The sequence below is a fragment of the Octodon degus genome, unplaced genomic scaffold (genome assembly GCF_000260255.1).
Source record: "Octodon degus isolate 3935 unplaced genomic scaffold, OctDeg1.0 scaffold00304, whole genome shotgun sequence".
NCBI lineage: Eukaryota > Metazoa > Chordata > Mammalia > Rodentia > Octodontidae > Octodon > Octodon degus.
The window spans coordinates 587,303-598,436 of record NW_004524880.1 but is presented as its reverse complement, the minus strand read 5'-3'; the positions used below and the strand labels follow the sequence as shown (position 1 = coordinate 598,436).

At 55.5% G+C, this 11,134-nt stretch overlaps 1 protein-coding gene across 1 annotated transcript in view; it reads right to left on the bottom strand.

Annotated features, from left to right (window-relative positions):
* The window catches only part of Tmem38a (transmembrane protein 38A), a 13,375-nt gene extending 2,446 nt beyond the window's left edge, over positions 1–10,929 (bottom strand). Inside the window, exons 1-4 of the mRNA XM_004647379.2 lie at positions 10,722–10,929; positions 1,268–1,424; positions 1,006–1,190; positions 110–197 (exon numbers count right to left, since the gene is read on the bottom strand). Coding sequence (XP_004647436.1) covers positions 110–197; positions 1,006–1,190; positions 1,268–1,424; positions 10,722–10,845 — 554 coding nt within the window. The 5' untranslated portion in view covers positions 10,846–10,929. The remainder of the gene's footprint in view (positions 1–109; positions 198–1,005; positions 1,191–1,267; positions 1,425–10,721) is intronic.
* Positions 10,930–11,134: the final 205 nt, after the last annotated feature.

The following is an 11,134-nucleotide window of genomic DNA, read 5'->3' as shown; positions in this document are numbered from 1 at the left end:
AAAAAAAAAATTAAAAAAAAAAAAAAAACAAAAAAAAACCTAAGCCAAATGTTCCCTTTCCCTGTCTCTGGCTGGACCTCTGGGAAGCTGAGTCCTCAGCTGCACTCACAAGGACATGTGCAGAATCTCGTTGGTCTCCGGCTTCCAGATCCCCCGCAGCAGCTGCTCAAAGTTGGTCATGAGGGCAACGCCAGAACCTGCAGGACAGGACACTGGCAACCGGGCTGCCAAGGCCCTGACCTCTCAGAGGACACAGGATCCTAGGCTTGGCACTGCCTGATGCCCCACACAAATAGGGTGCTCCCTCCTTCCGTGTTCACTGACCCTGTGCACCCCAAGACCTGAGGACACCCTCTCTTGGAACTGAGGTCAGAGCTGCCACTGCACACCACCACATAGGATACAGGGGCATTCTGGGCATTGTGTCCTCTAGGGCTCAGCCAGTAACTTCTAGGGACCCTGGTGGCTGTCACACCTGGGGGCAAGCTGGCCTGGAACAGGAGGGACACAAGATTCCCCCAGCAAGAGATGACCAGCCCCGACATCAATGGCTCCATGGATGTGGTAGCTCCCTGGGAGGGATGGATTCTGGGGTCCCCTCTCTTTGGGGACAGAAAGCAGCTCATGGCAACTGTCTGAACCTTCCTTCCTGGACTGCCTGTTCTTCCTGGGGACACATCTGTGGCTGGGGTGGAGCTGCACCTCACTCCTAGCTCCTGCTGGCAGTTTTGTTTTGCTTTGCTTTGCTTGGGTTAGTTTTCTGGTTGTTTGAGATAAGGTCTTGATAAGTAGCCCAAGTTGGCCTGGAACTCACAGGGATCCTCCTGCCTCAGCTCCTGGGGATGATGGGGGATACTGGGCAGGTTGCTTTGTGGGGCATTCAGTGATGTCCAGGGTGCTCCACAAGGTGCTTGGGGGTCACTTAGGGGACCGGGGGTGCAGCTCAGGGTCTGCCACATATGCTGTGCTGCTGCCATACTATGGACAGGACCCTGGCCCATTTACCTTTGACCCAGCCGGTGGCGATCATGATGAACCAGCCATGGTGGTAGTGGTGGTGGGCATGGTGGATGCCCACAGCAATCTTGCGGACACGCACCACCTCCTTCATGGCCACAAAGACCAGCTTGATGGGCAGGAAGCTCACGCACTTGTAGAAGAGGTCGAGCGGGCAGAAGAAGGTGAGGTACCTGGGGAGGCCGGGTGAGTCAAGGTGGCCTTTGGCCGGCCGCATCCCCGCCCCAGCCCCGCGCGCGCGGCCCCTTACCACACGGCTGAGGCGAGCAGCACACTGGCGCTATTGCTGAAGTAGTCGATCACGGGCTCCCCGAGCAGCAGGTCGGCCAGGATGTAGCTGCCAAAGCAGTGCAGCATGGCGCACAGCCAGGATGCTGCGGGGTGGCGGCGCGACAGCTCCACAGCGCCTGCGGCAGCATAGCCGCAGTGCTGTCACCGCAGGCCGGCAGCTGGTGGTGCCCCCACGCGCCCCTCCCACGCCCAATGCCAGGGCCAGGGTGTTGGTGACTTGGAGGGAGGAGGGAGGCCCCTGAGGCTGCACGGAGGCACAGAGGGGGAGGGCCTTGGTGCCAGGCGCAGGGGCGGTGCTGGTGACACCCTCATGCTGGCCAGGGTCTCCCAGGGCCCCCTGCACCGGCCGAGCTGTGGTGCGTATGGGCACACTCACACAGGGCCTTTGCATGGAGCTGCACCCCCAGCTCGGGGTCGCTCTGTGTAGCCCAAGCTGGCCTTGAAGTTGCGGTCCTCCTGCCGCAGGCCCCAGAGTGCTGGGTTTGCAGGCCCTATGGGCTTCTTCCCACCAGCCTCTCCGAGGCTGTGAGGGCCAGGCTGAGCCTCCCTCCGGAGAGGGTTTGCACCCAAATTGCCACCCGAAACCCATCTATTTATCACAAAGGGTCAACGCTGCAATTAAACTGGAATCCTGAGGATTTAGGTTAGAAAAACCAACTTCTTGTACATTATTAACATCTTCTGTCTTAAAAGAAAAACAGCATGTGGGCTGTAGCCCACCTCCGCTGCTCTAGAGGACCTTGACCGCAGGTGCAGGTGGCCCGCCCTGTGCAGAAAGCCAGTGGACACCCTGCCAAACCAATCGCGCGCCGCCCCAGCACCTGCACCCTACCTCAGCCTTCTGGCCTCCACAGTGGGGACGAACGCTGTGGTTGATCAGCCGCCTCACGGGGACACTGTTGCAGCACTGTGCAGACGGAGCCCCTCCCCCCTACTGTGGGTGCTTTTGGTGAGGGAGCCTGACCCACAGCCCTCTGCACAGACTGGCACCCCAACCCCTCAGCCGCTGCACCATCCCAGCTGCCTGATAAACAGTGAGGAGCAGGCAAATTTAGGGTGAACTGTGACAGCCAGGTCTTTTTTTTTTAACCCCAAAATCTTTATTCAGCAAAGGCAAACAAAGCACAAAAACATTATAGTTAGAACCACTTTTTGCTCACTTAAAAGGTGTTATCCCGGCAGCCCTTTGGAACCATGTCAACTTTAGTTCTTAGTCATATATGTGAATATTGCTTTTTTGCCTTCAGCATTCAATACTTAAATATTTGATAAGGTGCCAACGTGGTAGACAGCCAGGTCTTGAGGCTACAGGGTAGACCAGGTTCTGGCCTTGTGCCCCTCAGTCCAGCGACTTCTTTTGCTCTCTTTCCCTCTCTGCTTCCTCTCCCACAGAAGCCAGACCTTCTGGTGCCTGAGCATCTCGTGCAGGAGCAGAGGGCACCAGTGCACATGAGTATGTCCGGGTGCCCTGATGTCAAGGTCCCAGAGACTGAGGCAATCAGAGATGGCACCTTCTCTGTGCTCCAGGGCCCCCAATATTCATGTGCCACTGTTGGGTGGTGTGGAGCCTTTAAGAAGTGGGGCCAAGTGGGAGGCAGTCAGGCTGCTGGGGCACAGTTTAGAGAGCTACAGCTCTTGGCCCCTCCCTCTTCCTCTGTGCCTCCTGGAGGGGACACAGCCTCCTCTGCCACCACGCCCAGGGAGCAAGCCACAGGCCCAGAGCCACAGAGCAGCGCCGCTGCCCAGAGACTGAGGCCTGAGTGGGCAGGGGCAAATTTAGGGTGCACCTGACTGACCTGGGTGTTGTCCTGATAACACACCCAGCCCTTCCACTTCTTGTAGGTGCCAAGGGGACAGGAGGAGAGCGTATGCCCTGACACAGGGTTACACCAGGAGAAAAGTGACATTTAAGCCAGGCGGCACACACCCGTCATGTCAGCTCTCTGGAAGGCTGAGGCAGGAGGATCACAAGTTCCAGCCCAGACGGTGTCTAGGACAGATGCTACAGGAACAGGGACCCAGCTGCGCCTCCAGGGGTGGGGGCGGGGGTGGGGGCACGGCTTGTGTGATTTACACACTGCTGGCCCTCGGCTCTTCCGGGTAAGGCCTCACCCCTGTGGTAGGACCTGGCTTGGGCATCTGCAGTGGCATCCTGCTGCCTGACCCTTCCACGTGCTTTGGTTTTCCGTGGTGAGTTCGGAGCCTAGACCTGCCTACACTAAGCAGGGCTCGCCACACACCTCCACCCCGGCCCAGCCCGGCCCAGCCCGCGCTGTAAGCCACTTCTGCCTATGGGCGGATACGCCGTGGCAACAGTGCTGGACTGCCTGCCTCAGGGAAACATGGCAAGAAACACAGTCGGGGCAAACTCAGTTCAGATGCAGTTTATCAGTTGTAGTTTTTCTTTTTCGTAGGGCTTTGCGTGTAGTCCAGGCTGGCCTTAAACTCACTAGATAGCCCAGATTGGCTTCAAACTCACACCAGTCCTCCTGCCTGCCTCAGCTTCCAAAGTGCTGGGAAAGCAGGCACGCACCACCACACCCAGCTCTGCCGAAAATTTTCCATCTGTAGTTGGTCAAATTCTTGGAGACAGAACCCAAGAAACAAAGAGCTGACTGACCTCACGGAGGTGGAACTCTACTTCTTTTTCTTATGCACACTTCATAATTTTTGTGTGGCTTCTTTTACTGACCACAGGTTTCCAAGGGTCACACTCTTCTTCCCCACCGTATAGTACTCCACCACAAGGGATCACAATTCATGCTCCCTCGAGTCCATCTTGCCATCAGCACACATCCCTGACATAGGTAAAGAGTAAGCATCCGGCACACCTTCATCTCTCTGCCCTGCACCAACACAAACTCAAACTCAATTTCTCTCCTCTGTACCATGTGGGACCCGTTACCCACCCTTCCCTGCCTCTTGCCTGGTGAAGACTGGGATGCCCCCCACCCCCAGGTCTTTGAGATGCACAACCCGCCCTCCCTCCCTGGCCTGGGCTTCTATTTTAACCTGGTTTCAGCTGAGTTAATCCTTTCAGCAGCTGCCAGGTCCTGTGGAGCGGTGCAGGCAGTGCTCCCATGTTCTGCAGAAAGGGATACTTCTGCGACTAAAAATAACTCCCAGGGGCCAGAGCCCGCCCGGGTCTTCCTTTTGTCCTTTGGGATCAGCCTGGGTCGGGCTGGGAGCTGGGGCTTGGAGTCCTGGTGAGCTCTGACTGGAGGGGCCTGGGTGTGTCCCATGGCCAGCGCTGCCTATATATGGCCAGCATTTGGGGAGGCTGAGGCAGGAGGGTACCATGTTCAGGACCAGCCTGGGCAGTTCAGGAGACCCTGTCTCATAAAATAAAGGGCTAGGGACGAAGCTCGGGCGAAGACCCTGGGTCCAGCCCCTCAGTACTGCAAGTCCTGGGCCCAGAGGCTGGCTCCACTGCTCACTCTGGGGTGGCCCAGGGCGCAGAAAGCGCCTGTGCCCAGCGTCGGTCTCTTGCTGTAGCAAGGCTGGTGAGAGCGTGCCCCCTTGCACTGAGTGAGGACGATTCGAAGGTCCTCACTGCTCAGAGGTGGCTGATGGCTCAGGCCTGCCCTAGGGCGCCCCCAATGTGAGTACCACGAGAGTGCCTGGTTCCAGAGCCCCGGCTGGCCGCTCTGGGACACTCGCGCAGGCCAAGGTGCGCACATGCGCAATGCTTGTTCTCAGCCGCGATGGGAGACACCGGGGGTGCGCAATTCAGGAGGTGCGTTGTGTTCCTTTCCTGGGGTGCTGGGGACAGAATCTTGGGGCCTTGTGAGTGCCAGGCAGGTCGGGTCCTTCACCAGATGGACTTTTATTTTTTTCATTTTGCAGTTGTTTTCTTTCCAGGAATCGAACTCAGAACCTTAAGCCTGCCAGACAGGAGCTTTTGCCACTGAGCTATCTTTTTTTTTTTTTTTTTTTTTTTTTTTTTTTTTTTGCGGAACCGGGGATTGAACACAAGCCCTTGCGCTGATCTATCTTGCTGGCCTTCTTTATTTTGTACGTAGTAAGTAGCTCTGTTTACTGACGCTCACAGGCTGGTGGTGGAACAGGGAGAAGGGTGAAGGGGAAAGGACCTCGAGTCCGAAGGGGAAGAGCAGGGTCACCCAAGCACTCCTGAGGCCGAGGCAGGAGGACCAGAGTGTGAGCCCGGCTCTGGCAATTTGGGGACTCGGTGAGACCGTCTCAAGACGAAAGATGGAAAGGGCTGGAGCTCAGCGTGCAGGACCTGGGCTCAATCCTCGGTACCAGAAAAGCGAAAGCAGAAGGGAAGTCTGCAGAAGCAATTTCTGGGGCAGTGAAACTCTCTGTGATTCTGTAAAGGGGGATGCGCTGTTCCATAGCGGTCCGAGCATGCTGGGGTGCTGCTCGGGGTGCAGGCCTCTGGGTTCCTCGCCTGGAGCTGTGAAATGGTAATGACCACGACACTGCTCACTGCTATGACAAACGTTTTGCTTCCTGGAGGTTGGCGGTGGCGAGGTGCGGGGGTGGGGGGTGGGGGGGGTGTGTGCTTGTGGGAAATCGACACTTCAACACTTCAGCTTTTTTTTCTTTTCTTTTGTCTTTTTGAGACAGGGTATCTTATGCAGCTCTGACTGGCCTTGCACCCACTGTGTAGCCCAGGCTGACCTCGAACTCCCAATGATCCTCCTGTCTCAGCCTCCTGAGTGCTGGGATCGCTGTCAGCTTTCAAACATGTTGTACACTTGAAACTTCTTTGACGTGCTCTGTAGAGCTCAGCAGCACAAGACCTCCCTGGCAAGTGGGAGGTCACAGAGTTTCAATTTCTAGGGCCAACTCCTACCCCCATAACAAAAACAGCTGCTCTAAAAAGTAGTCTGGCTGGGCATGATGGCACACACCTGTGACCCAGGACTTGGGGCGGTGAGGCAGGAAGATCACAGCAAGTCTGAGGTCAGCCTGGGCTATGTAGTAAGTTCAAGGGCAGCCTCAACTAGGAAGCAAGACACTATCTCAGCAAACAAAACCCCAAACCACAACAATAATAACAAAAAGTCCAATAAAAAGAAAAAAATGTTGGAACAGAATGTCTGGAACCTTCTAGACATTCCTGGAGCTGCAAATCTACATTCCCAGCCTCTTTGCAAAACAGCCCCTGTGGGGGCCGTGCCTGGCTGGGTGTCACTGGGGATGATTTCCCCAGGCTGGCTTCCTTCCTCAATCGGCCTGGGCCCTAAAGCCAGGGGAGCTGAGAGTTCCCACACCAACAAGGCCTGGGACACTGTTGTTATTACTTTGGGTCCGGGTGCTGAAATACTCAGGACAGCACCCCACCCCACCCCACCCCTGTGCTCACCTGGTGTGGACAATCACTTCTTATCTGGGGCAGTTCCAAAGATACACCTGGCCCTCTGTAGAGCCGACCACCTCAGGGGGGAGATATTCCAAAAACCATGCCCACCTGTATCTCACACGTATGAGAGATTTTTCTAGAGCTAGTCCCTAAGGACACAGTACATTTTTTTTTTTTTTTTTTTCAGAATCGGAGATTGAACTCAGGCCCTTGTGCTTGCCAGGGAAGTGCTTATTCCGTTGAGCCATCTCCCCAGCCCACACAGTATAATGTTTGCCTTGTGTGACACTGACACTTTACACTTCAGCATCCTGGAGTTAGTACCCATGGGAGTCTCAGAAACACTGCTGGGGGTGCAGGGGACCTCTGGACACACGCAGACCAACTCTAGTGACTCTGACCTAAGTGATGCTTGGGGGAAGAAGCAGTTTCGAAAGTTGCCTGCATCAGCCAGATCTGAGCACTGCTGTCTGGAAGGTTATTGGTTTTCTTCTTCTTCTTCTTCTTTTTTTTTTTTTTTTTTTTTTTTTTTTTTTGTATTTTAGGGAAGGGTCTACAGGGTGTTCAGGGTCTCACTACTAGATTGGACTCATAGTGATTCTCCTGCTTACAGCCTCCCAAGAGCTGGGATTTGCACGCCCAGTCTCTATTGCTAACCCCTCCCCCACCGGGGGTGGGGCTGGCATGGTGGGGCCGCATGGCTGGCCTGGAGATCAAACCCCTGGCCCCTGCCCCTGTTCCTGCTTCCAGGTACTTTAATCCGGGGAGCTATTTGGCCAGCCCTCTGGAAGATTCTTTGAATGGGCAGGGGCTTAAAGGGTCCTGATGCTGTTCACTCCCTCACTCGTGTATTCATCCTGCCATTCCTGCGATCAGGCACGAAGCACCCTGCTTCCTCCTTTCCTCCTGCCTGGAGCTGGGCCCAGAGCGGCGCCAGGCCCCACCCTCCGTGCCCATCGAGTGTCTAGGCAGGGTAAGCAGTGCTTGCTTCTTTTTTGGGGTTAAGCTGACTTCAGCTTCAGCCCGTCAGGAGTCACCTGGGGTCTTCATGTTCAGATACAGAGGGGGGTTCAGCAGGTCTGGGTGGCACCTGGGACTCTGATCCTCTTTCAGGCTCTCAGGTGACAGCATCAGGGATCCCCAGAAAGCCAGAGTGGAAAACTCCAGTGTCCTGGTTACCACTTTCCCTGGAGCCTTTCAAATAACTGTAACACCCACCTGGGATACTCCAGGCCCTGCTACTGACCAGGTTCTTGGAAGGTCTTCACAAATAGGCAGGAAGGCTGAAGCAGGAGGATCGCCTCAAGTTTGAGGCCAGCCTTAGCTCCAGAGTTCAGTTCAAGGTTAAGTCTGAACTGCATAGTGAGACCCTGTCTCAAAAAAAAAAAAAAAAAAAAAAAAAAAGCTTGTGGCGGTGAAGGGACCAGTGTGATGTTTACCCAGCATTAGGGGCAGAGCTGACTCCTACTTTGGAGATTAACTTCCTTAAAGCTTAGCTTTCAGGAGCCAGAGCCAACTTCAGGGTACCTTGGGCTCAAAGAGGCTCCAAACTTAGCAATTCTTTATTTTTGCCCAGATTATCATATTATACTTAGCCCTGAAAATTCTGCTTGATTGTATGTTCTTTGGGGGGTAGTGGGAATGAACCCAGGGTCTTGCACGTGTTGGGCAAGTGCTTGAACTCAGGACCTTGCACATGCCAGGCAGGCACTTGTGCCACTGGGCTATATCTGCAGCTCTTCTTATACAATTTTGAGACAAGGGCTTGCTAAATCATCTAGGCTGGCCTTGGAACTTGTGATTTTGTGAACCTCTTGCTTTAGCTCCTGAAGTAACCTGGGTTACAAGCATGGGCCACTTCATGGAGGCCTTGAAAATTCTATAGCTGGCACTGCACCCCACATGGATTCTAGGAAGTATTTACAAACAGCCAGATGTGGCAGTTCAAGCCTGCAAGCCCAGCATTCTAAGAGGCTGAGACAGGAGGACAAAAATCTGAGCCTAGCTCAGCAACTTAGTGAGATCCTGTCTCAAAATTTTTTTTCAAAAGTGCAGGGGATGGGGCTAGGGAGATGGCTCAGTGGAATAAGCACTTCCCTGTCAAGCGCAAGGGCCTGAGTTCAATCCCTGGTTCAGGAAAAAAAAAAAAAAAAGGTGCGGATGTGTGTGTGTGGATGATGTAGGAAAGCACACACCTGTTTTTTCAGAAGCTGAACACTGGGGGCAATGGGGTGGGGTGGACATGCAATCTGACCCCTCATTCTCAGGTGCTGGGGAGGAACCCAGGGTACCCCACTGGGCTCACACCAGCCTGGAGGGAGCTTTGAAAACCTGCAGACTCAGGATTTTAGCTCAGTGCCACAGGGCCTGCCTGGCAAGTATAAGGTCCTGAGTACGATTCCCACTACACTCCCCATGCCAAGAAAAAAGAAAACCATGCCACAGGGCCCTGGCCCAGGGTGTGCTGAGCCTATGACTGAGTCCATGTGTGATGGTGTGCACCTGTAATCCCAGCACTGGGGAGGCTGAAAATAGGAGGATCACTACAAGTTCGAGCTGTGTAGTGAGACCCTGTACACACACACACACACACACACACACACACACACACACACACACACGGAAACCTACAGGTGTGTCTCCTGGGCAGCCAGTGCAGAGAAGTACTCCCTGATCTTTGTGACACTGAACCAAGGCATTTTTGGTGCAGCAGTTCAGGCCGGCCTTGGGCTCACTTTTGTAGCCCCCAGGCTGGTCTTGAACTCGCAGAGACCCTCCTGGCTCAACTTCCTAAGTGCAGGGATTACAGGTGTGCTCCACCTTGCCAGGTTCCAGGGCCTCACGGTGGGTGCCCAAAACCCAGCCGAGGCTGCACGGCGTGTGGGCCTGGGGATCAAATTTGTGTCCTTACTCTTGCTGCATTCTGAGCTGTCTCTCCAACCCCACCTCCTTCATGTTAGATTTTCCAAGAGGTGCTGGATTCTGCAATTACCCTGTGCACTGGCAGAAGAGGCACCAGCAATTTTCCCTCAGACAGGAACTAGCCCCAGGTTCAAGTCAGGGCAATACAAAACTTATTCTGCTTTGCAAAGCAACTGCTTTCTTGAAGATTAAAGAAACAGACTCTGGCAGGTGGGTAGGCAAAAATAGCATCCCCACCCTTGACAGTAGACTTCTCTTGTTTGCGTAAGAGCCTGCCCTCCCATCTCTAAGTGTATGGTATAAATGCAGACCAGAAAACTCTGGAAGAAGGGCAGCGAGAGAACTGCGTAATGCTGTTTTCAGCGTGCATTTTAGTAAACATGAGTGCTTGTTTTTGTCATCTGAAAAGGAATAAAGCTATTGCTACTGGGAGAAGAGAAAAAGACTAAAGCTATTCTTGCTCTGAGATACAGTCACAGCCTACACCCAAGTGGAGGAAGGGACTGCAAAGTTGTTTTTTAAATCTCAAGCTAAATTTTTCTCTTGTGCATTGCATGTGCTGGTGAGCTACAATGATTAAACTACTGGAGATGAACAAGAAGCATCTGCTGCTGGTGAACCTGGTGTAAAAATAGAACGCGTTCCAAAGAGGCCATTTGTTCTCATTTTAGAAAAACGTTGGAAGGGAATGGAAGCAGTCTGTCCTTCCTCCTGTATCTCCCCAGAGGGTCGGAGGCTCGACAGGAGACTGACCCGGAGTCACCCAGCCCGATGGAAAGGATCCGGGAGTGGAAAGGATCCCAAGCCATGTTGGAAGGATTCCCACGGCATTGGGCACCGAGATTCTGCGCGGGGCACAGAGGGGACAGGAGGGGACACCGGTGTCACTTTCCCTGAATCTGATCACGGCCACCAGCGCCCTGGCCTTATATAGGCATTGGCAGGCACGGCGTGTGTGCCAAGGGCGCAGAGAAAGGTCATGGAAGGGGCGGCGGGGGCCTGCACGGGTCTGACCCGCTCCCCCTCTACACGTGTGCGCTCTACCCCACGCATCTCCACCCGCGCCCCGGGACGAACCCACCACTGCCCCGATCTCTCGCCCAGCTCCCCGGGGCTATCCCGCCTCTGCCCCAAAGCCGGATGCCCAGCCCTGGGAACTCACCAGGCTCATACTTGAGGTAGAGAAGGGAGACGATGAAGTAGCTGAGGTCGAAGACAGGGAAGAGCGGTACCCGGGAGAAGCTGAGCGCCAGCTCGCCCAGGCTTAGCGCAGACAGCAGCTCCATAGTGATCGTCAGCCTGCCCGCCGCGGCCACCACCGGGTGCCACCCGGGCCGGGGTCCCACCGCACTTCCAGCCGCGCGCAGGCCCCGCCCGCCCGCAGGCCCCGCCCGCCCGCAGGCCCCGCCCGCCCGCAGGCCCCGCCCGCCCGCAGGCCCCGCCCGCCCGCAGGCCCCGCCCGCCCGCAGGCCCCGCCCGCCCGCAGGCCCCGCCCGCCCGCAGGCCCCGCCCGCCCGCAGGCCCCGCCCGCCCGCAGGCCCCGCCCGCCCGCAGGCCCCGCCCGCCCGCAGGCCC